This window comes from Zingiber officinale, chromosome 2B (assembly GCF_018446385.1).
Source record: "Zingiber officinale cultivar Zhangliang chromosome 2B, Zo_v1.1, whole genome shotgun sequence".
Classification (NCBI taxonomy): domain Eukaryota; kingdom Viridiplantae; phylum Streptophyta; class Magnoliopsida; order Zingiberales; family Zingiberaceae; genus Zingiber; species Zingiber officinale.
This window is the reverse complement of record NC_055989.1, coordinates 147,863,559-147,889,067: the sequence shown is the minus strand read 5'-3', so window position 1 is coordinate 147,889,067 and position 25,509 is coordinate 147,863,559. Positions and strand designations below refer to the sequence as shown.

Genomic DNA, 25,509 nt, shown 5'->3' with positions numbered 1-25,509 from the left:
TTGTAGAATTTGGATGCAGTTCGGAAAAAACCGCACCGCCCCCTCTTTTCTCCGCCGTCGCACCGCCCTCTCGCAGAAAGTAATGAATACGACAACCAAAAAGTTGCCGTTCTCCAGATGGAAATGTGCGTTCCACGTCCTATTTGGACAGCCTTACTCGCTTTCCAACAGTCGGACCCACCGGTCACTGAGGTGGACGACCGCCATTGGTTTTATTCGGAAGCACAATTGGAGCGAATCCGTATGTAATTAAGACGCCCATGTTTTTGATTTGCGAGTGGTTCGATACGACCAATAGCGAACACCAAATAGTTTGTTTTAAGCTCTTTACATTGTGTAATCCTACAATGTTTTCTCTCACTATATTCCTATTTGGTGTCTCGATGATACAGCGGATCTAATCTCGATTTTCACCGACCTTGGGGATTTCGATTTGTTCTTTTCTTTCTCTTTTTTTTCTAAACACAAATCGTTTTTTTGTTTTTGCAGTATTATTTAAGCAAAACCCTGCATTTCTAAGCTTCGCTGCCCATCCATCCATCTTTCTCTACGCAAATCGTTCGTCAAGGGTAAAGCTTTTGCCTCATTCTTCCTCGATTTCTTCTCGATTGTTTGTTTTTATCCAGTCGTTGGATCTTAGCTTTAGCTTGTTTCTTTGGTCCGGTGAGTATTTGTTGTTTTCAGTCAGTGATGAAAGAGGCGATTAATTCTGATGGAGATAATATAATTGGCTCAGATGATTGCGGATTGGTACCAAGTATCCAAGGCTTTGAAGTTACTCACTGAAATTGTGATCCCGAAAATAATCTAGTTCAGTTAACGGTGGAAACACGGCGTATTCTAAGCAGATAAATGTTTTCATTTCGGCGGATCTTTTGTTTACTATCTTCATCTTTTTGTTTATAGTCCATGTTATATTGTATTTGTTTGTAGGAATTCATTAATTTAGAATGCATGTTGTTTCTCAGCAATTAACTAGCAAACTCTCGTCGTCGCCAACAAAATTTTAAGGAAAGGATCATCCTTGAGAGTCCAATGGAGAAACGAGCTTCTATTTGTAGGATGTCATAGGAAGACAAATAAGATTGCATTTTTTACATTGTGTTTAAACTCAATGAGTTTTGTTTTTTGCTATGCTTGTTGTTAAAAGGTATCTAGCCTTAACCACTTATTGTTGTTTATTGTCTCCCAATATTTCATCAAAAGTTGTTTGCTTTCATGATTTTTAAATATTTAGATGCTCTAATCTAGGTAAAATCTAAGACCAAATTATTTTGCCTTTTTATATTTAGGTGGGTGTCTTTTCTCATGAAAGATTTCTGGACTATGTTTATATTGCTTCCTCTTATTGATGCATTTTAAGAGGCTATAACTGATTTTTTCCATTAGTGCCTATTCCTTTTTGATCATATGCTCAGCCTAATAATTTGTATTTTCTCTTGGGCACACAACTAGATTTAATCTAAACAATGGCTGATGTTGAGGACATTCAACCGCTTGTCTGCGATAATGGAACAGGAATGGTGAAGGTGAGGATGGTTTTCATCCTAACACATAGCTATCATTCACATGGAAAATCATCTAAAAGGGATTTTGGTAATTTTCATTTCAATAGGCTGGCTTTGCTGGAGATGATGCTCCTAGGGCTGTTTTTCCTAGTATTGTTGGCCGTCCTCGTCACACTGGCGTAATGGTTGGGATGGGGCAGAAAGATGCATATGTAGGAGATGAGGCTCAATCAAAAAGAGGTATTTTGACATTGAAATATCCTATTGAGCATGGAATTGTTAGCAATTGGGATGACATGGAGAAGATCTGGCATCATACCTTCTACAATGAGCTTCGTGTCGCTCCAGAAGAACATCCAATTCTTCTCACTGAGGCCCCTCTTAATCCCAAAGCGAACAGAGAGAAAATGACACAAATCATGTTTGAAACTTTTGATGTCCCCGCCATGTATGTTGCTATTCAAGCTGTCCTCTCCCTTTATGCTAGCGGGCGTACCACAGGTAATTTTGCCTTCAAGCTTTGTGCAAGATTTTGGACATAAAGATGTCTCTTTTATGATTTATATAGTATTTAGCATAACTTCTTCATATTAAACTTGTGTGCCTTCTTACATTATGCACGAATCTATTCATAAGCACTAGGATGCAATGCATAAGGAGATTTACAGCAAGGCACCCGTGCTCAAAGAATGGAAAGGGATATTAGAGATTTTTATTATATACTCTCGGGATGAGATAAAATCCAATTTTGGCAACTAAAACTTAGCCAATTTAATTTCCAGCCCCTGATTTTCCTTATCGTTTTATGTTGCAAGACCATGATATTTGATTTACTTTTTGCCACTTGAAAGTCTCAGTGAGTGTAAACTATTTTCATTCGATAGATTTTGTACATATTGTTTTATTGTTCTTTTTGGTGTCAGTAACAGGACAGTTATAACAGTCAGAAGTATTTTGCATAAGCTTTCAATGTTGCTTTCCAATAGCATTCTATCTATATTGAAGTTGTTATTGCACAACTTCCTAAAGGGAGAAATGCTAAAGATGGTTACCATTAACCCGATTTTGAATTCTTGTTTATATCAACAGAAGTTATCTATTAGTAACAACATGTTGTAAATATGGACAAGTTGTTAGGAGAATTAAATGTGATATTTTCTCTCCTCAGGGATCGTATTGGATTCTGGAGATGGTGTTAGTCATACAGTGCCAATCTACGAGGGATATGCCCTTCCACATGCTATCCTTCGTCTTGACCTTGCTGGAAGAGACCTGACAGATTGCCTCATGAAGATTCTCACAGAGAGAGGATACTCCTTCACAACCAGTGCTGAGCGAGAAATTGTCCGTGACATCAAGGAGAAGCTTGCGTATGTGGCACTCGACTATGAGCAAGAACTTGAGACTGCTAAGACAAGTTCAGCAGTTGAGAAGACCTATGAACTGCCTGATGGGCAGGTCATCACCATCGGGGCAGAGCGCTTCCGATGCCCGGAGGTGCTCTTCCAGCCTTCACTTATCGGTATGGAATCCGCAGGCATTCATGAAACTACATATCAGTCCATCATGAAGTGTGATGTAGATATACGACGAGATTTGTACGGGAATGTTGTTCTAAGTGGCGGGTCGACAATGTTCCCTGGCATAGCGGATAGGATGAACAAGGAGATCACTGCATTGGCCCCCAACAGCATGAAGATAAAGGTTGTGGCTCCACCTGAAAGGAAGTATAGTGTTTGGATTGGAGGGTCTATCTTGGCTTCTTTGAGCACATTCCAACAGGTGAGCAAGAGTGAAATTACCATAGTTTTCTTTTCCCGCCATCTTTACCGAAATTTTATGAGTGTTTTTTCTCGATTGCAGATGTGGATATCGAAAGCAGAATACGAAGAATCGGGTCCTGCGATTGTCCATCGGAAGTGTTTTTAGATGCTTTGCCTTTTTTGATTATACATTATGATGTGTTCTTAGGAAGATGATAGCTGTTTGTTCTGTATTGTTTTGTTTTTCTTTCGTAAGGGATGTTGATGGTTTCCTTGTTGCATCAGACTGTTGGGATATATGATACTTTAGGTATGCTTAATTGAAAGTGAAATGTGTTTTAATAATATGAAGAGCTGTTTTTTTTGTTTTAATTTGACTCTTAATTTGGTGGTTAAGTGTAATGACCCGGCCCCTGGGGCGGCTCAACTAGTGGCCTATTTGGTGGACTCTTATGTCGTCGACCGACAACCTTCGGTCATGTTGTTACTCATCAGGTCTTTCCATTTTTGGTCAGTAGATTTTTACCTTTTCCAGGATTCAAACTCTAGACCTCCAGGTTTACTAGAATTTATGAATTTTGGTAGTCAAGTGAGCCGTCAGTTGAGTCGTCTAAGAGATCGAGGGGCCGGGTTGTTACATTAAGTGGTGAAATGCCAATCATCAGTGTTTTCGATCTCTCCATCTCTTCCTGTAGCGGAAATTATTGATTTCTCATATTAATATTCAAATTCTGTTGTTAAGAACATTTATGAATGAAAAAACAACTACCCTAAAAATCAATTAAATAATAATTTAAATAGTCTCAAAATTTTAATTCTATGGAAATAATCTACAAAAATAAATAAAATACTAAATTCCTTCAAAACCTCATAAAAACTTTCAAAGATACTTTTTTTTTTTTATCTAAAATTAAGTCGTTATTTTTTTTTATCTAAAATTAAGTCGTTACCCGATAATAAATATAATTTTCTAAAGGAGTTTCCATTTGTAACTCAAAGCAAATCAAAAGTTATAACACTTCAGCAAACTCAATTGTTCTTCAATTAAATACTATATAAAGTGAAGTGCAAGAAACTGATGCATTTGCATTTTCTAAACAATTAATTTAAAAAATCTAAATAATTGATAAAAAAGTATTACGTTTTTTTGGAAAATAAAAAATTGAAATTGAAATTCTTACGAACCGAACAAAGATGGACTCAAATTCCACACTTACAGCGGTAAACAAGTCGAGACAAGTCAAATTTGAATGTTCAAACTTATTTAATAAGATAATCAAGCTGAGCTGAACCGAGCTTAAAATGAATCAAGATTTTGAAACAAGTGTTCAAACTTGGTTTGATTTATTTTTTACGAACTTGAGCTTGGTTCGTTTAGATGTTATCAAGCTCTCAATTCAAACTTGATTTGAGCTTGGTTTAAATTTGGCTTGAGCTTAATTCATTTAGATGTTATCAAGTTTTCATAAATATTGTTCATTGTGACAAAAAACGAATACGCTCACCCCAACGCCTCCGCCAACCCGTCCCAAGGCCAATACGGAAGAGGTAAATCACGGATTACTAGCCTTTAGAATAGTCACTAGCACATAATAAAGATATTTATCTCAATTTTATCGAGATTCAAATCTTATTATGATAACATCTCATCGTTATATATTATATATGAATATTATTCAGAAATATTAACGAACTAAATATAAATATAAATATATATATATATATATATATATATATATATATATATATATATTTAAATTTATTTATTTAACTTAACAACAACTTGGACCACACTAATGATAATTCCTAATTGGTTCAACTAGGAATAAATCGAAAATAGTCAGTTTTATTCGGTTCAAGCCGGAAATTGAAATCATGAACCAACACATCCTTCAACAGGGTGATTCCCAAAGCGTCCTTTAAAAACACTCATTGAGGTTTCACAGTCGGCTGCCGGCTATCGGGCCATGGCGTCCTCCTCCTCCGCCATCCGCTCATGGCGGACGGCCTTCCTCACCCTCCGCGACGAGACCCTGGCCTCTCCTCCCCCCCAAGTCCTACTCGCTCTCCTCCAAGATCTCATGCTCTCCCACTCTTTCGATGTCCTGGTCTCTGCCGCCCCCGATCTGCCCCCACACGAGGTGCGTTCTCTGTTGCTTCCTTCGGTCCTCGAGTAACTTCTTTTTCGCTGAAGGAGTAGGTTCGAATGCTCTCAGGTGAATTCGGATTTGGTCCTTCTTGCCGAGCTGGCGTCAGATTCCTCGGTGCGCCGAGATTCGTATGATGTTTTACTCTGGACGTGTCACTTGGTAATATTTACTTCTTCAGTTCTTCGTTCATAAGAAATTTGGTACCTTTGAGAATGATGGTGGTGTTAGGTTGTTGAATTTTAAGATTTGACATTTTTTTCCTCAAGCAAAGAGGAGAAACCCTCCTGAAATGTCATTTCAGAGGTAGAAATGGACCTAAAAGTTTTTTTTTCACTTGAAAAGATTTGATATTGTAACTCGAAAGCTACATAAATGAATTGAATTACTGAATGGGAGGCAACAATGTTCCAAGGGAAACAATTTGAAGTTACTAGTTAAAGAGGATCATACAATTTTATTTCTGTCAATTGAAAGTAAAATCTTTTTTTTTCTTTACTGAGATTAAAGATGTTTTTAAAGATGTTTTTTGTGTTCATCATGCTAATCTTTCAGTAGTACAATTTCTACAATTTTCTTCTCCTAAAAAATTCTTTTGAGTGAGAAGCGATGGCATTTAGATTTAGCATTCTTTTATTCCACCTAAGGTTTTTTTTTTTTTTACTATCTCAAAGGATAACAGTTTTAAGTATTTACCATCTAAGTTGTGTTTGTATCCATTACTTTTTTTACATAGCTGTTTGATGACATTTTTCTGTAAATAGCTTATGAAGTTACTTGACCTTGTCTCCTTGTGTGTTTCTTCTCCTAATGTTGTTTATAGCTAATGCAGATTCATGAAGTTAGTTGCAAACTTTTCCTTGATATCAGCAATTCTTCTTGGACTATTATATTGAGAATTCTTCAAAAGGTTCTGGAGCACTCTTTTGGAGATTCTGATAATAAGAGCTCAGAGAGTTCTAATAAAACAAGAGTCATGGCTGAGGTTTTAGATATTCTCAGGTAGGACTTGTAATTTTGATAGCTCTCGAGCCCTTGATAAATGCTTGTTTATTTGCCTATTTGTTTATTCACTTGTTTGCTGGAATGCATTATCTGATCTTGATATAGTTGTGCAGTTCTTAGTAAATATGTATGTGCCTCTTATGCTCCATCTAAAAGATTAATAAAAGGAATGTTCAAAATTTTCTTCATTTGTAATTGTATGCCTTTTTGTTTGAAAGCTTCATGAAAATCTTTGACATCCTAGTTTGTTTACGTTTCCTTTTTATTCAAGGTGACAATCTAGCAATTCCTGAGTCAGGTAGTGCAAATAAATTCAGTTGATAAATCTTGACAGGGCCTAATTATTTTATTTAATTTGTCCTTTTGTTTGGATTTCTAGTCAGACTTGGTCTAACAGCCTTGACTGTTGGTTTGCAATTTACTTAGGTACCTAGTTGGTGAAAAATGTGAAATTCGGAATATTTTTTTGCAATTGTTGAATGTCCTTATAAAAATACTGTCAATAATTCAACTGGTGTCTATTTCAAGTTGTTTATGGTTATTTAATCCATTAGCTTATTTATTTAATTTCTTTGCCCATCTCTTCTTTCTATTTGAGTCAGTTAAAATTTTTATTGGGCATATTAGAGAGAAATGCCGATGACTAACCATGTTAATCCTAACTGTTGAGGATCAGCCACATTTAATATATATATTTAATATCACTAGTAAATAGTATTTAACCAGACCTCTTAGGTCATTTTCTCCACCAGTACATTTTTTGTATAGTGTTAGTTTAATAGTTTATAAAAATATTTTTCATCTTTTTTTGGTGATTATTTTATCAATGGTAAGAACATTTTTATTCTTAAGAGTCCACTATTTCGTAAATCTCTATATTTCTTTTGCCTAATTTTAGCAATCCATAAATATTTTTCTCCAATTCTCAGTTCTAGATAGTGAAAGGACATATCAGATCATTTAGCTTTGCTATTCTTATGTTGTTATTTTCCTCAGTCTTAGGCATATTATATTACTCCTTGTTTCTGCTATTTTTGCTATAAATGAATTATATATTTTTAAAATAATAATCTGTTGTACTATTTCACACTACTACCAACTCTCTTTATATGTTTCACCTTTCCTTGATTCTCCAAAAGTTAATCTCGGGACATTCCTAATCTTACTGCATCAAAGTCCGCATGACAAGAAGCTTACCAGGAAGTTCACCAGAGGCTTTTGACGTGAACAGAGGCTTTGTAGCTTGTGGTACAAGTTATTATGCAAATTGACAATAAGGCAACACTCAAAATATCAAGTTCTCCTAGATATATGATGGGATGCCAATAGTTATATTTAGGGAAATGTATATATTAAGCAAACATTTCAACTATTTGTTAATCTCTGAATAAATAATCGTCTATGAAAACAAATCAGATTCTAATTTATGCACACTCTTTTTTAGTGCAGAAAAGTTATGCAGCCAATGATTCTTTGCCAATCTCTGTTTTCTTGTTGTCTTTTTTAAGGCTTTCCATGAAGGCATACAGAAGGCATAATTCACATTTGGAGATTATGGAGTCTGCCAGGCTTCTTGTTTGTACTGTTTCATACTTACATGCTGAATTACTTAACCTACATTATCCACATGGAATCCGTGGTCCTTCCAATGATTCTCTAAGTAGAAATCCTATATGTAACAACCTGTGGGATGCACAAAGTCTTGCACTTTCCATAATGGGTGATTCTCTCACTGGAATTGTATCTTCTATCCCAATAGACTTGTGGCAATCAACTATCGAGGTGAGTATTTCTTTTTTTGACTTTTTCATTCATGTTTTTCTGATTACTAATCATGACTTGTTTTGACAGGTATTGAGGAAAGTGATGGACTACTTGACATCAAAGAATTTGCTACTGGAAAACTCTGTCATGTCAAGGTACTTTTCTAGTTGGGATTTCTTTTTTCTCATAGTGCTGAAGCAAAAAAAAAAAAAAAAAAAAAAAAATTCTGATATCTTACCCAATGTTACAGGCTTTTAACCAATCTTCTAAATGTTCTCCACATTGTTCTTTTGGAGCCAAAAGACTCTCTTTCAGGACATGTATGTAGATGATTTCTCTACGATCAATCATTTTATTGAACATAGGTGTATACATTTTGATTAATTTCTTTATGAAACTCCAAGGTCCCAGGTCTAGTGGCAGCACTGCAATTGTTTCTTTCATATGGCCTCGCTAGTGGAACTCCTTTACCATTTCTGATAAATGATTTGAAGGGAAAGTCGCTCACTTCTAATGGCCTAGAATCAGGGTTGGGGAAATCCAGAAAAAGTGATGCTGGTCCTTATAGGCCTCCACACTTGCGCAAGAAAGATGGATTCAGTAATAACCCAGCAGACACTCAATGTTCAGATTATTTATCACCAAATTTTGGTTTCACATCGTCAGACTCGGATCATAGTGACAATGATGGTTCGGCTAAGCATGTGGATCGATATCGAAGCTCCAAAGTTAGATTGGCTGCACTTGTTTGTATTCAGGTACTTTTTCCCTCATACTCAACTTTACTTTGAAGGATGGTTCTTTTGTATTCTTAAAAAGGGCAGCTCAATGCACGAAACTCCTGCTAGTGCGGGGTCCCGAAGAAGGCTTGGACCACATTGGGTCTATTGTACGCAACCTTACCTTGCATTTTGCAAGATGCTGTTTTCACGACTCAAATCCATGACCTCAAGGTCACATGGTAGCAACTTGTTCTTTTGCATTCTTAGTGACAAAAAAAAAATGTCGCTTTGACTTGTTTACTTTAATGTTAGATGCATGTTTCCTAAGACAAAAAAAGCCGGGGAATGAAAATGTGGGTAGGGAAAAAGGGTGAAATTGGATATTTTCCTTTGTGAGAAAAAATTAGAAGGAAATATTTTCTATGAAAATCAATTCCCTTCAAATGTGCTAAAATCCATCTGGTTGTAACGAGTGGAAAAAATATTTTTCCCCTAATAATTCCACTTGTGACTTCATGATCATGTCCGCATGAGCATGCCCCTACATACCTCCACATGAGAATCTCTCTTCTTAGGACTTGATAGAAATGCATTTTCTCATACAAAATCTTTGTTACTTGCCTTCGCTGATGCCCTTCTTCTCTAGTCTTCAACTCAAAACCCGATGATATCCGTCTTCTCCCAATCTTGTGGCGCTAACTTTGTGTCTTTGTTGGCTTGTGTGTCCCGTCCCGTCCCATCCCGCTGAACAGTTGTGCGTCCTCTCTAGCCCTCACCATCCCATTCTCACTGGTTGCTATCTTCTCCCGTCCTCTCCTTTCCACTTGCACTTGCATCTTTGTTGGCTTGTTGGTTCTGGGAGCTTTATATTGGCCATATATTGCATATGATGATGGCCAGGTGGCAATCATGCAGCAGATTATTTGACTATGAGGTATAATCACCCTCTTTTATTGAAAAGGCATTCACAGGAGAATCATACATTCATTATGAGTTGAAAATTATACCAATGAATATATAGGTTGCAGAGCTTGCTACTATCATGCTGATTAGGTTGCACTAGTTTTCTTTTACTGATTAGGTTCCAACAAGTTGGTTGCTATGATTCTATTTATAAATGATTAATTGCTTTTTATGTAGTGCTTGTTAAATCTCATTGGTTGACTTATATATCTCTGTTGTAAGGATCTTTGTCATGCTGATCCAAAGTCACTTTCATCTCTTTGGACCTTGCTTTTACCTGAAAATGACGTGCTACAGCCAAGGTTTATTTTTAATCTACTTTCTGATTCAGGAGTTGTACCATTTACTTATTTTGGCCATTATTTACATCTTGCATTTGTCTTGTATAGGAAATATGAGGCAAATCTCATGGCATCTTTGCTCTTTGATCCCATTATTAAGGTACTATTCTGAACAAATATCCACTTCAATTGGTTACTGATTAATTTCAACATTTTATCACTCCACTTGACTGCACTGTCATATTGGTTCCCCCTTTTTTTCGCTGCTTTTTTTTCCCCCCACAAATTATCAGGGAACATTTAGCTTCTTTTGACACCTTTCTCTATAATGTGGATTCTCTCGAGATGCCCTACTGTATATTCATTCAAACTTTATTAGTCTGTTTCTCTTCACAGGTACGGATGGAATCAGCTTCTACTTTGGCTAGCATGTTGGACGGGCATTCCTTGACTTTATCACAAGTTGCTGAATATAATGAATCTTCAAAATGTGGATCTTTTACAACGCTGTCAAGCTCACTTGGCCAAAAGCTAAAGCAGTTCCATACAGGTGGCTGAGACTCACTCTTACTTTTTTTTTTCCTTTTAACTCTTGGTTACCAGTAATATAGCACCACGGTATGCCAAGATGATGGTTATTTTCTGACTGTGCTTAATTTATTTTTCACCTAAAGTATGTCTGGTTATTCACCCATAACAATATTCTAATCCCAGCTGAATTACTGTATAAGTCACTTTGACAATTAAATGTTGTTGAGGACAAAGTACAATTTCATACAACTTGGCCCAGTATTGTATTTTAATTTTTTGGATTAATTTTCTTAATGATAAGAAGTGAGATTGGTTTGAGTACTGCTCACTATGTTGGTAACTAAATGACATTTAAAAAAACTTGAGCTAAGAAAACAAAGAGAAGTGCCAATCAGTAGTACTAAGTGGGACTATAGGTTAAGATATACAATCATAACAAAAAGACATATATACTTATATATACTATATAAAATAAAAAATTAGAGGAACTAAGAAATGGTAGTTTTTTTAAAGAATTAGACAGCTAATCATTACATTATTGCACTGCTTTGCGCTTAGTGGCAGAAAAAATTCTGATACAGATGTCTGAAGCATTATAGTTTGTGCCATCACTGTTGCTATGTTGCCATCTTTAACATGACCCTGTATCTTTTTTCCCTCTTGTGCTATTTCAAGAAAAAAATGACTCATAGGTTGATTATAATTGCTTTATCAACACAAGGAAGTACTGACAGCTATTTTATTGATGTTTATGTTGCAGGTCTATTGTATCTTCTGCAGCATGAAACTCACAATGGGCTGCTGGCTTCATCGCTTAAAGTCATCTTGCTTTTGATATCTGCAACCCCGTAGGATTCTCTCTGCTTATTCAGCCTCTACATGCTTTAGTATCATTTCCTTAGAATTAAATCTATGGCTGTGCAATGAATATATCAAACAGTTTATTTTCCAAGGTTCTAAATTGCAAATTTCATAATGGTCTTAGTTCTAACCTGGAAAGTACCATATTAGTGTGACTTCTATCGATATATAATACTATATGGGTTTATAATTTACACATTCCTATTGACAGTCTCTTGACTCTCCAATTCGACTACACTCATTATCCTCTTAACATAATATACTAATACAGAGTTTTCATGTTTTCATATTCCTGTTTAACTTTAATTGGTTAACCTACAAAATTTGTTTAGGAATCACACTCTGCCTTCAAAGGGGAGCTTGGCGCAACGGTATAGTTGTTGCTATGTGACCTAGAGGTCATGGGTTCGAGTCTCGGAAACAACTTGTTGCAAAGCAAGGTATAGATCCTTACACGGGGCCTACATTGGCGGGACTATAAGGCTGTGTACAATAGATCTTTCCCTGGGACCTCACATTGGTGAGACCTTGGTAATGCTGCATACAATAGATCCTTTGACCACATTGGTGAGAGTTTCGTGCCCTTTTAATCACACTCCGCCATCCATAAGAAATCCTAGCCCCTTTGTTTTACCCAAATATTTCGCTACACAAATATTTTGGATTTTCTTATCACGATAACTCTGAGGGGATTAATATCTGAAACTTGGAAATATGAGATTAAGTTCATTTCTTGGTGATCATTTATCATGCAAGTTAATGACCTATGACATGGTTAATGAATCTCTTTTAAGATTGATTTACTAATATTCTTATTTAGTGTATACTGCACATGTATATCAGGCAAATTTTCTTATTATCATATCATTGATTTTTCGACACCATATCACATATCTTTTCATCACTCCTATCTAGCTTTGCATCCTGCACTGAGCTCAGCATCACTCCACATTGGGCAACGCATGCAAAAATCTCATGCTTTGCTGTATTAAATGTTGAGAAGGCTTCTACATTTGCAACTTCCCTTATTTTACTGAAAAAAACTGTGCTTTAAGACTTCCTTCTTATTTGAATGTTAACTTACCTCCTTATTTTGATTTTTTTTTCCAACCATTTGATAGATACGAACGCATGCCCAGTAATTTGCTGCCAACTTTAATTGGATCTCTACACTCAAGAGTGAAGGAAATCCCTTTGTCTAAGAGTTCAAACATGGATCTTCTGGTATACCTTGGTTTGGTTTTTCTATGTAAAATAGTTGCTATTTCACAGTGTTGGTTCTTTTACAGGTCAATGGTCTTGCTTGCTTGGCAGTGTGTTTTTCCAGATCACCTTCCTCATTCCATGTCTTAAAATTTCTTGAGGAAGATATCTCACAAGGTTAGCTTTTGTTTTGATGGAACTATTTTCTTAGAAGTCGATTGAGATTTTCCACTATTTTTTTCTTCCATTTCTTCTTCATATTCCTCTCTTGTTTTTTTCTAGTATTAGCTTCTTACATTACATTTGTCTTTTGAACTATAGATTAATACAAGCTAGTCAGATGTGTATAGAAATACAATTCCTGTTACATTCTTTGCCGGATCCATATAGATGTTTATATTTTTCTAGTCCAGAGAAGTGTAGTATATGGCAATGAATCTCGATTACTTAAGATTTTGCTTGGTGTTTAAGTTATGGAAGCCAGTATTTTCTTTGCGGTCGACATGGATGTTTTAATTTCTATGCTATGTTAGTCTATAGTAGTTCCTTTCTGATTCTTAAAGTCTACATATCTGCTTGTTTATATTTGGCTGACTCTTTCCTCCTTTCTTTTTCATAAAAAAGTTATAAGTTTGATGGTGTGTGGTACAAATGTGTAACAATGCATTTTTTTTTAAAATTCGTTCAGGTTTTTCCAGTAACCAACCAGAGTCATCCATGTTTTGCTTTTTATTCCACTTATCAGAGAGCAAAAATCATCCAAGCATTATTTATGAGGCTCTTCAGGTACCTTTAATACTAATTTAATTGTTATCTGGAGGTAACTGTTGTCCAGGGTAGCTTTTCCTTGACAAATTGTGATAAACTACTGACTAATACATCATCAAATGCTAGTTTTCTTCTATCTATGCATCTTTGTCATAATATTGTGGTGTTTTAACAATTTCATTAGTTATTGTTGGACAAAGCATGCTAAATATTGAATGTTATCTTGCCTGGATGTTGGATAAGTCTATTCTAGCCTCCTAGTTTTCTGTTGGTGGCCTCTAAATTGTTAACATAGTTCACTGTGAAGACTTTGTAAATGATGATTAGCTAGGTCATTCTCAAGGATTGAATTCATGAGTCTTGAGAAAGCAGATTACTATTGAGAGAATACATAACACCATGGAATTCCTAGGGTTCTACTTATTCAATAGAATGAACCAGGGTTACTCTCTAGTCCTTTTTTTACTGGTTTGTGGAAGTGTTTGGTCTTCTCTTGGCTTCAAGGTAGCTGAAACAGTGTGAAAGAAGGATGGATCACACAGCTTGACTGCACTAAGTCCTTGTACTGTCCAACTTGCTTGAATTGCTGTTCATCTGTCCTCTAATTGTTTCCCTGCCAACTCGAACTACTGCTCGACCCACCTTGCCCGCCTTTGATTGCTCAACGTTCTTGATTGCCTCTTCCTGACTTGCACTTGTTGCCCAGACCACCTGATCTGCCTTCACTACATGACAATCTGACCTGCTCAACTAGGTTTGCCTCGCTTGGTGTCCTCCCCGAGTTTAGAATGTCTAGTCTACCTTGGCTTTTTAACTTGATTCAACTTGTCTGATCCATTGGGTTCCCTTGGTCGCTTAACAGCTTAACTTATTCAGCCTATTGACTCAATAGACATTAATATTCTAGGCCTGCTTTATCCCCTCAGACCATCTGCCCTGCTACAAATATGTATTCTTTAAAGAATGAAATGGGGTAGAAATATAATAGAACAATAATTCCATAAAAATCAGTATTTCAATTAATTTTTCTGATCAAATACAGTAATTATTATCCTGTCTAAATTCAGATGATTGGAACAGCTATTCTTGCCAACCAATTGTGCCAGAAGGATGGATTGACCAGCCTGCCCACCTCACCTAGACTTCCCCATGTTTGGAATACCTGCCTTCCCTCAACTGCCCAACTTGCCCAGAATGCTGTACCTGCCCAAATTGTCCAGTCTGCCCATATTGCTTGATTGGTCTGCCCAAATTGCTTGGAGTCCAGATTCCTGCCTGAACTGCTCGCCCGATATGTTTGAACTGACCAGACTTCCCACACCTTACCTAAAATGCACCATAAGAACCCAGTGGATTGCCTAGATCTTCAGCGATCATCCAAGAAACTTGCTTAATATCATTTCAAAGGTTAAGGCTACTTTCTACAAACAGGATATATTGAGTGAAAAGCTGATTTGAATGAACAACAAGCTATCATCCAAGAAACTTAATATTATTTCAAAGGCTAAGACTTCTTTCTACCAACAATATGTAATTAAGTGAAAAACTGATTCAGATGAACAAATTACGATATATCTGGTGTATTAAGCATACTGCAGGAAAGTTGGGAGAACAATTGAGACAAAAGGTAGAAAGGATCTTCAATAAATCCTTTTTCTTGAAAAATCATATGTTTGATGTCTTGATTTGTTGTTGCAAAGCAAAGTTACAAAATTCTTGATGAATCACAATATGTTTTCCTATTTGTGTCAATTAGTATCTGGCATCACTTTTTTATTTTTTTTGTTGAAGAAATAAAAATGAAAAAATGTGGATAAAGGGATGGATAAATTGATGATTATGAATGTATATTAACTTCATGTTTCTGAATGATGGATTGTTATATACAACCAAACATGTTTCATTTTGGCAATATTTTACAGATTTTGAGAGCAGCATCACACAACTATCCAAGAATAGCAACTAGAATATGGGGACACATTTCTGTTTCTGTTAGTGAACTATTGCTGGTAGGTCGTTGGGATTCTGACTCTGAAATTTGTACCAATTCTTGCAAGGAAGAATTTAGCAAAACTGTCAGTGCAACAACCGAAAAATGTCTAATGGCTGCAATTAAGGTTAGAAACTCTTTTTATACAAATTACCCTTGCAATTCTGCAACTGTATCTAAGTAAAACAACTATGGTTTTTCCTTGTCCACACTTTCACCACAATGCCAAGGAATGAATAGCTTTCTTGAATGTCTGTAAGATCGACATGTCGATCTGTGATCTATGTGCAGGGAAGAGTCTGTGGTAAGGATCAAGAATGCAATCTTACAGTAAAGACAAAGGCATTGCTTTATCTCACTTGAATTATAGTGAAAATTAGGATGCTGTTGTGACTTTTTTCCTTTAATCATATCCTCTAATAGTGTATTAGTTAAGATATTTACAGGGAGATTCCTCATAATAAACCAATATCACAATTACTCCATTACTTTCATCTACCTAAAAAGGCCTTATACTAGGAAACTAAATGTGCATGACTCTCCTCACAGTATATGGACGGTAAGCAGTCACTTTTTTTTGGACCTTCACAATACCGCCAACAGTTTGATGTAAATACATTTCGAGGATTTCTCATGCATCCAACCAATCATGGTTTGTTCTTTGACTATGAAACTAATTTACTATTAGCTATACTGTCATTCCATCTGTTTGAAACAAATATGATAAATCCCTTCAATATTCATGTAGTGATCATATTATGCTATGTTAGATTTCTGTACTAAGGATGACAAATGCTTATTTAGGCTTTGATCATTCTTTCTCTGTTTTAATCATTTAAGTGTTTAAGGTTGTGCTTAGGTCCTTGATGAGTGCCTTCGGGCTGTTTCTGAGTTCAAAGGCGTAGATGATTTTCAAGATCTTAGACTGCTTGATATCCAACGCATCTCCAGTTCCACCAGAACCAAGAAGATTTCATCTGCACCTTCTTTTGAACTTGATGACCTAGATACCTCCAACGGCGTCAGTACCTCTCATGGGATTGACCAGTGGAACGAAGTGATTTCTAATCACTTACCCAAGTCTCTGCCACATGCCTCTCCGATGGTAAGTTATGGTTTACGTAATGAGCAACCTTTCTGTAATCAAGTAACCCATCTTATACATGCCTTTTTTTCCCCCCTATTGTTAGCTAAAACTTAGATGACTAATGAAAGTGTTTTGGCTGAATTACACTCTTCCTGACTTGTTGCTGCTACCTGTTGATAGTGCTTATATCACTGCTAATATGCACGTGTATATACTTTGTGTTTTGGTTTACTAAACAGATTGTCAGTGATAAAATAATTGCATATTTGAAAATTACTAAGCAGCACAATAGTGGGTTGTTAGATAATCTAATTAGCCAGCATTCCCTGCCAACATTAACAATTTTTTTTACTTGATTTTCTGTTTAAGCTTTATTGAAATCGGAAAGAATGGTTTCTGTAGTTTTCCATAATTTAGTTTTATTGAGAACGATGTATTGCTTTTCACAGAACAAAAATTTCGATCTTTCTTTTAGCTGAAGCCAGAACAAAATCAGATATGTAACAACCTACTTGCTTTGATAAATGTCACCTTTGTTTAGCTTCTTGTACAAACTCCAAATCACTTTTGTTTGGGATCTAGTGACCACTTTATTTCTCCTTCTTTGTATGTGGGGCAGAGGTGATTAACTTTATGAACTTGATACCAGAAGAAAAGCCTGAACTTTATAGGTCTCATATTTCCTAGGGATGGATCACTGAAATTTTTTTCTCGTGTATAGCATGTGAAACCCAACTTTAGTATTTAGTCTTTCCTCCCCTCAACCCAAGGGGGGACTGTCTAATTTGCCAATAATGTAAATTGAGCAGCTACTCTGCAACATCTATAAACTCAGTGTTAATTAATATTGATCTGATTAAACTTCAAAATGAGTATTTTACAATTCATACTTCATTGTGTTGCATTATGATATTTGGGTTGCAGTTAGAATCAGCAAGTTAATCTTGTTTAATGCATAATTGTATGCCCGTGGATTGCCAAAATGCATTTTCAATGCTTACCTTAGTTTTGTGTTTGAACTCGTCCAGGTGAGGGCAGCATCGCTTACATGCTTTGCGGGGATGACATCCAGTGTTTTCACCTCCCTCACAAAGGGAAAGCAAGAATTTGTTATTTCTTCAGCTGTAAGAGAGAATCTTGGCTTAAGATGTTTACAATTTTCAATATAAAAAAAAAAAATCAAAATTGATTTTTTTTAGTGACAAGTGCAAATACTCCATAGGTTACAGCAGCACTGAGTGATGCAGTTCCATCTGTCAGATTAGCTGCATGTCGAGCTATTGGTGTTCTAACATGTTTCTCATGCATAGTTTCTCGGTATGTGTTTCATGCAATCCTGTGTCTCAGATTTCAATATTTATAAATTAATGGTCTAAAATCTAAATCTAATACTTTGATACCGTTGGAATGCTTTTCCAGATCAAAGGTGATTAATGAATTTATTCGTGCAGCTGATTATAACTCACACGATCCTCAATCATCGGTACCTAACTTCATCAATTTTATGTTATAGCTAACTGGCTTATCTGGGTTTCCAAGATTATATTTCTGTGTTATGGGAGAAGGGTCTTCAACATGATCAACCCACTCATTCCATATTGTAGTTTAAAATGGCTAAGTCTTGTTATATATCTTTTACTTAAGGTTCGGATTACAGCCTCATGGGCTCTGGCAAATATATGTGATGCACTTCGCCACAGAGAAACTGAATTGATCTCAGTTATCTGTGAAGGTTAGTTTAGGTGCCACATAAGTTTTCAGGATTTTGAACCGCATGTCATATTTATCCACATTCTCAAATGCAGATGAAACAACACATCGTGATTCTATCTCTCTACTAGTTGAAAGTGCTTTACGGTTAACGAAGGACAGCGATAAGGTCAGATTATCACAAGCAAACACATTGCTTGTGACTTATGTTAGTCATGATGACTTCACCTTTGACTTTATTAACTTCAATGGCTGCTTGATGTCTCTATCTACTCATTTTGCTTTCCCTCATTCGTATTTATAGATAAAATCAAATGCTGTGAGGGCTCTTGGGAACCTATCAAGATTCATCAGTTTGCCTTCCTACTCAGCAGCTGAAAAGTTAAAGAGGTACTACTTGTTTTCTAGCAGTTCAAGCTAGGGTGTTGGGTTTCCCATGTTATACTACACATATAAGTTTTGACTAGATCTATCTATTAGCAGTTTTTCTACGCTAAATTTTAATGGAAATCATTTCTGGCTTGAGAAAATGGTGCAAGCATTTGTTTCTTGTGTGACTACTGGGAACGTGAAGGTATTTTTTCTACATGGATACTCTGTCATCAGTTTTATTGACTAAATTCTGGCCTCAAAATTGGTATACATCCTTGTTTCTTGTGTGACTACTGGGAACGGGAAGTTATCTCTTCTATATGCCTACTTTCTCATCGGTTTAATTGACTAAATTCTGTCCTAAAATATTGCTATTTATCCTTGTTGGAAGTTTTGAGTAATATTTTGTTGGTCAAATGTTTAGAGAAGGATAGGGCATTACTGAGTCTTATGAAATCCAAAAACATTCACAAACTTGGTCTTTTGAGCAAATAAATACATGACTACTTGAATTTTTAAACTTCTATTACCTTGACTATTTGGTGTTTCAGGTTCAATGGAATGTTTGTCATGCTTTGAGCAACTTATTCATGAATGAGACCATAAAATTGCACCAAATGTCTTGGTATGGTGTCAACAATTTGTCTTTGTAATATTCTAGTTTAGTTTAACAAGCATTGTCTCTGCTTTTCATTAGCTTATGATCTTTACAAAAAAAAAAAAATTGCCAACATAGTTTTGATTTACATGTTATTTTGAAAATTTTAGAAATTATTATGGAGTCATGTTTTTTCTTCTTGGTTTATATATCTATAGTTGTTTTGAGAGTTTAAATTCTAATATTTGAACATTGACTTGTGTTTGCAGGGCCCCTACCGTTTACAGTATTCTTCTATTGCTCCTCCGTGACTCTACCAACTTTAAGATTAGGATTCATGCAGCTGTTGCTTTAGCTGTTCCAACCTCAAGGCTTGGTTAGTGAACAAGTCTATCTCATGCTTCCTATTTTGTTGTTTTAATTTCATTAAAAGATTAGTATCCAGACTGCAGCGAGCAGTATGCACATTTATCTCACTTAGGCTGCACCATATGGATGGCTTGCTCAACCTGCTGTCTGCTTGACTGCCAACCCTGCCTGAACTATCTGTCTAGAGTGGACTCACCGTGCACGTTCTCCTGATGTGGAATCTAGGCAGATAGACATTAAACAAAGAGAAGTTATTTCTAGGGTTTCCCTCTTGCTTGTATCTCACAGAAGGCTAACCATGTTATCAGATTTTTCAGCTGCCCTTAAGCAGTAGCTGCCATCATTATAATTCATTCAGTTATCACTTCTCATTTGATGCAGTGCTGAAAGACTCATTATTTATATTAGCTAACTGCATAAAAAGAATATTCCTTAACAGTTTTCCACCTTGTCTGTTTACGGTGAAGCTTATGGGAGCTCATTTTCGGATGTTGTTCAAAGTATAGAGCATGTACGTGAATCACTTGTTTTAGATACTTCCTCCACACCGTCAAATTTCAAATACAAAGACAACCTTACAAAGCAGGTTAGTTTTTGTACTACATTAATTTCAAGTTTATTACCTCATAAGCATATTTTTGTAAAACAATCTGTCTTTCCAGATGACTTTGACAACTTTGCACGTGCTGGGCTTTGTTTCACCCAGTGATGATCAGGCATTGCGAGATTTCCTCTTTAAGGTTGTGATGATGCCCTTTTTGATTATGCTGATCTTTTATTATTTTTTTTAGGAAATTTCACCTCAATTCTGTTAAGGTTTCTGCATATCTGCTAATGTTGTTCTTAAGTAACTATTCAATCTCAATAAAAATCATTAACATGCATGCTGCATATAACATGTAGATTGTTTCTAAGCGTTATTATAATTCAAATGTTAGCAAATCCTATTTGAAGTTAGCTTTTGGGATCACGGGCAATAACAGGTAGAGTACCTACTGTTTTTTTTTTGGTATTACTAGAACTCATTAAATATCTGCTACCTGAATTAGTTTAAATATCCTCTACGGACCATGAATTAAAATCTCGAGCTGAATCGTTTAATGCGGGCGAAACATCTCGTTCCATCCATGGATCGACACTGGCACAACATCGGCACACTGCAATGCATCCAAACACGTTGCGCGAGCCTGAAGACGTGTCCAAATGTGTTGCGCAAGCTCGGAGACACATTAGGATGCGTCGCCCGAGCTAGGCGACATGTCCAAATGTGTTGCACGAGCCCGACGATGAGTCCAAACCACGTCGCGCGAGCCTGGTGACACATCTGTCACCACACGAACCTGGTGACGCGTCCAAACGCGTTGGCCGGATTGTGTGTGCTTGCGGTTGTCACAGAACAGGGAAATGGAGGTTTTAACTTAGCACGATACTGTTGGTCCAATATTCCCTAGGTCAAGGTTGACCTGGTTGACTGAGCTTGAATTGAGTCAAGCTCGAGTCTTGATGTTTGAGTTTCGATGTTTGACAATACATGGAGATTGCAGGTGCAATTGTTCATGTGGTTAGATTGTGAAGGAGAGCCAAGTAGGTTAAGGTTGACTGGATACTTGACTTGAAAATCCTAGTGAGTAAAGCTAGGTGAAAGACCTGGTGAGTGAAGCCAGACAGTATGGAAAGTCCTGGTGAGTGAAGCCAGGCAGAAGGAAAGTCCTGGTGAGTGAAGCCAGGCAGAAGGAAAATCCTAGTGAGTGAAGCTAGGTGAAAGTCCCGGTGAGTGAAGCCGGGCAGCTGGTAAATCCTGGTGAGTGAAGTCAGGTGAAAACACCTAGTGAGTGAAGCTAGGCAGGATGAAAAGTCCTGAGTGAAGCTAGGCACAGGAAATTCAGATGGATCAAGTTTGATCAGACATCTGGTGTTGGGAAGCCCAAGTAGGTCAAAGGGATTGACCGGATACTTGGCACGGGAAATCCAGGTGGATCAAGGTTGATCGGACATCTGGTGAAGATAAGTCCAAGTGGGTCAAGGATGACCGGACATTTGGCACGAGGAGAAAAGTCCAAGTGGGTCAAAGGGATTGACCGGACACTTGGTGAGGGAGTTCTAGCAGGTCAATGATGACTGGATGCTAGGCGTGATGTACCAACAGGTCATGGTTGACCGGATGTTGGTTTAGGTGACTTTGGACTTGTTTTTGGGAAAAAAACAAGAGCTGGATCGATCAGCCGATCGATTGGCTCATCCCCAATCGATCGGCCGATCGATCGGGAGAGTCCCCGCGACAAGCCTCCTCCCAATCGATCAGTGGATCGATTGGGGAGAAGTGTCGCGCTAACAGAAAGCCTCCCAATCGATCATTTGATCGATTGGGAGCCTCCGATCGATCAGCCGATCGATTGGGAGGTGCGATTCACACGATAAGCCCTGGATCGATCAACCGATCGATCCAGGCAATTCCCGAGAGCACAGAAGCGCTCTGGATCGATCGACAGATCGATCCAAAGCCTCCCCGATCGATTGGGAGCAATCCAATCGATCGAGATTTGACCGTTGGCGCAGGATATAGCTGTTGGCGATCGTTTCTCTCGGCAGAACTTCCACGGCTTCGATTCTCTTCTACACAGCAGTTCTCCACAGCCTTCCTCTCCACTCTAACGCCAGTTCTTGAAGGATCTTGGAGGCACGTCCAAGTCAAGAGGCAAGTTACAGGAAGAAGAAAAAGCTAGGGTTAGGGTTTTCATTGCATATCTTGTAAGATATTTCTTTTAGTTGTTTTCCCTTGCTTTCTTCTTGTATTGAGAGTGTTGTAAGGCTTCTCCGCCTTCGGTAGTTACCGAAAAGGAGTGTTTACATAGTGGAGGGTGCGTGAGTGTGTGGATCTTTGGATTAGTCACCTCTTCTTGAGGTGGATACCAAGTAAATCCGTTGTGTTAGCGTTGTATGTGTTGTTTCTTGTATTTCCGCTGCATATCTTTGAAGAAACAAGCAACGAAGAGTACAAGGAGCGCGCCGAGCTATTCACCCCCCCCCCCCCTCTAGCTACATATTTGGTCCCAACAGATACGGTACCGAAATCGTGACATAGTTCGAGATTTTAAACCACGCCTCAACTTGAATAGTTAAATATTCATTTTAACTGATAAATGAGTACTTGAATCCATTGCTACTCAGAACATATTGAAATAATTATATATATTTTTTAAAAAATGATTTTAGAAGTTAAATTTATATTATATAAAAACTATTTTTTTTGAAAAAATTATTTCCAAAATGGGCCATTTCGTGATAATCCATTTATATATTAGGTCTTGTTATGTTACTTTCACTTTTTATCTCTATTAATGGTGGTTTTGTTCAGGTTGGGTTGATCGGGTCATGTTTAATATTGTCATACTTGTGATATGTAGGTATCTAGGTTCTCCTTAGTAAACAAACCAAAGGTAAAACTTTTGTTTAATATTGCCAGAAAGACCACCTATTTGCTCTTCAATAGGATTTGTCACAAAATTATGAATAAAGTTGTCCATCATCATCACAATTATTGGGTGAATGCAAAATTGCTTAAGTGGGCTGGACAAAGATAATTGTCGTCCTGGATAACTCCAGTCATTGGACCTTTCCTAACCTGAAAAATATGCTGGTATGAGGTATCCCAGGTACCCGTGAGTACCCTTAGTTTTGAACAAATCCAAAGTTACACTTGAGTATTAAGCATAATAGAGTACCCAACTTGACTTGTACTGGTTGTTTATTTGCAGAAACTTTATCATCAGGTACTTTTGCTGTCCCTATTTAGGACCAATAAATTAACATACTTTCATGTTTTTTCATGGCTCAGTTTAAATTCGTATGTTAGGAGTTGAACTTTGGATGTAGCTTAATCCAATAAGTTTTGACTAAATTTATTGCACGAGCATTGTTGAGAGGCACTTCAAATTAAGGATTAGAAATAATGCATGGACTGCTTTGCCTACTCACATCACCTGCCTGGACAGCCGGCCAGACTGATTAATGTTCTGACTGCTTTGTCAGACCGTGCCATGAGATTGAAGAATGGTTCTATAGGAATAATTCCTTTCAAATAAAATTCTCTCATTAGCTATCATATGGATCTAATACAAATCATCCTGTGTAATTTTGTTTTGCAATTTCATGACATGGCAACTGCATCTTATGCAATATGGATACTTACCTTGGTCCAATCCATTTTTTATGAAAATGATCCTGTTACTTTTTTCCTTTCTTGACAATACTAAATTTTGGACTGTATATTAACAACATTGCGTTTCATGATTATTGCAGAAAGCTCCTCTTCTAGAGGAGTGGTTCAAAGGACTGACTTCAACTTCAGCAACTTGTGGTCAGCCATCATCAAAGGGGCCTTCTTCTACTCACAACGAGGAAGATTCATTTCTCTCTTCTGTAACAAACAGAACTATTTTATTGGCTGGCTTAGAGTCCTTGATCAATGTCTACAGAAGCAGCAATCACCATATTGTTTCCCAGAGATTTGAGAAATTGTTGAACAGCCTATCATAATCTCAATCGTTTGAGCAGGTATCTCATATTTATGTGCGTCTGGAAATTGCATTCTATCAGGGGAAAACTTTGGCCGGCTTATAACATGACTGCAGCTTGCTCATATTCTTCCCCTATTACATGATTGGTTTCCAGTTCAGGTATATGAGATTCTGAGAGCCAAGCCATGGCTTTCAACCAAGTTGTAGCTCACGCAGCATGTAGATTTTTCTATTTTTATTATTATTATTTTTTTTTGTAAAATTCAGTTTGTATAATTTGCCGTGTGAAATTGTATTTATACAAGTTTCCTAATTCGGTGAAATCGAGTCACTGTTGCATCTGTAGATTTCTGTGCCTTCTTGAGTATTACGTATCTTCTTTTATGCTTTTATTCATTTCAGTGCACACAGGAACGCATGCTCAGCAATTATTCCATACCACTTCCTACGATACACTATTGTTGGAAACAACAGGTGAGATGCTTTGACATTCTCCAAAATCATTGCCTTTGACTTGTTGGATCTTATGATTGCCTAATTTTCGATTTCTAGAACAGGCCCAATCTCTCAATTCAGTTCGCACTCTTCCATTCAAGATGTCGTTTCTATTGCTTAATTCTTGTAAAATGACGGTCTATTGAATTTGTTTGCTCATAAATGAGACGCTCAACAAGATCGCGAGCTATTATCATCTTCCTAGCATGCAGTACCCATCAGCATCTTTGTTGTCTTAGACAACTTACATGTTACTATCTATATGCCGCATGAGATAGGATTGATTTAATTATTCTAATCGTTTTTTCCTAAAAAAATACATTGCTTACTAATTGAAAGGCCTTGAAAGACAAACGTGGAGAACCTGTTGAATCGAGGGCAGATTGAGTTTCTGATAAAGAAAAGTGCAAGGTTTTGACAAATGATGGTTTTATTCTAAACTGATTGCATGACAAATGGTGAGGCATAACTGGAAGGGTCTCTTCTCTTGTTTAAGGGCGACCTAGTCTTATTTAAGGGTGACATAGTAAGTGCATTGTTTTTTTGGGCAACAACAAGATTAACTTTGAGGAATAATTGAACTTTGTGATTTTTTTTATCACCATTCTTTGTTTTTTTTATCATAAAGATATTTCTATGCCATATTGAATGTGAAAGCCTGAGATTGTTTTTCATTGAGACTATTAGTTCAAAAGTAACATCATATGAATTTAGACAACCAAAAGTATTGGTCAATTTTTTACTTCTTTATTAAGGAGCCATAGTGATTAGCCACTACTTCCAACCACCAGTTGGTGAGGGTGTTTGCAACATTGTGGCCTTCGGTCAAGATGGTTTGCCATTGGGACCTTGGTG

At 36.9% G+C, this 25,509-nt stretch overlaps 2 protein-coding genes across 6 annotated transcripts; both read left to right on the top strand.

Moving 5' to 3' along the window:
* Positions 1 to 429: 429 nt before the first annotated feature.
* LOC122047725 (actin-2-like) lies at positions 430 to 3,644 on the top strand. The gene is made up of 5 exons (XM_042609177.1): positions 430 to 569; positions 1,456 to 1,529; positions 1,616 to 2,009; positions 2,677 to 3,290; positions 3,372 to 3,644. The coding sequence occupies exons 2-5, from the start codon at positions 1,470 to 1,472 to the stop codon at positions 3,435 to 3,437; spliced, it is 1,134 nt and encodes a 377-aa protein (XP_042465111.1). The 5' UTR covers positions 430 to 569; positions 1,456 to 1,469; the 3' UTR covers positions 3,438 to 3,644.
* Positions 3,645 to 5,201: 1,557 nt separating this feature from the next.
* LOC122047724 (HEAT repeat-containing protein 6-like) lies at positions 5,202 to 24,543 on the top strand. 5 transcript variants are annotated; one of them, XM_042609175.1, is made up of 28 exons: positions 5,202 to 5,412; positions 5,488 to 5,580; positions 6,242 to 6,420; positions 7,932 to 8,205; positions 8,275 to 8,342; positions 8,438 to 8,507; positions 8,592 to 8,945; positions 10,095 to 10,174; positions 10,262 to 10,313; positions 10,550 to 10,703; positions 11,445 to 11,532; positions 12,667 to 12,769; positions 12,835 to 12,925; positions 13,437 to 13,534; positions 15,439 to 15,633; positions 16,366 to 16,611; positions 17,622 to 17,717; positions 17,816 to 17,910; positions 18,013 to 18,076; positions 18,238 to 18,325; positions 18,399 to 18,472; positions 18,608 to 18,693; positions 18,787 to 18,877; positions 19,227 to 19,300; positions 19,543 to 19,649; positions 20,110 to 20,228; positions 20,305 to 20,382; positions 23,942 to 24,543. In XM_042609175.1, exons 1-28 carry the CDS (start codon positions 5,239 to 5,241, stop codon positions 24,176 to 24,178), a joined length of 3,528 nt encoding a protein of 1,175 aa, XP_042465109.1. In that variant the 5' UTR covers positions 5,202 to 5,238; the 3' UTR covers positions 24,179 to 24,543. The 5 variants fall into 5 exon arrangements, 3 of the variants coding, with proteins under 3 accessions (XP_042465109.1, XP_042465108.1, XP_042465110.1); XM_042609174.1 differs by having other exon boundaries at positions 18,784 to 18,877; XR_006130652.1 differs by lacking the exons at positions 19,227 to 19,300; positions 20,305 to 20,382; positions 23,942 to 24,543 and having other exon boundaries at positions 20,110 to 20,206.
* The last annotated feature ends 966 nt before the right edge of the window (positions 24,544 to 25,509 follow it).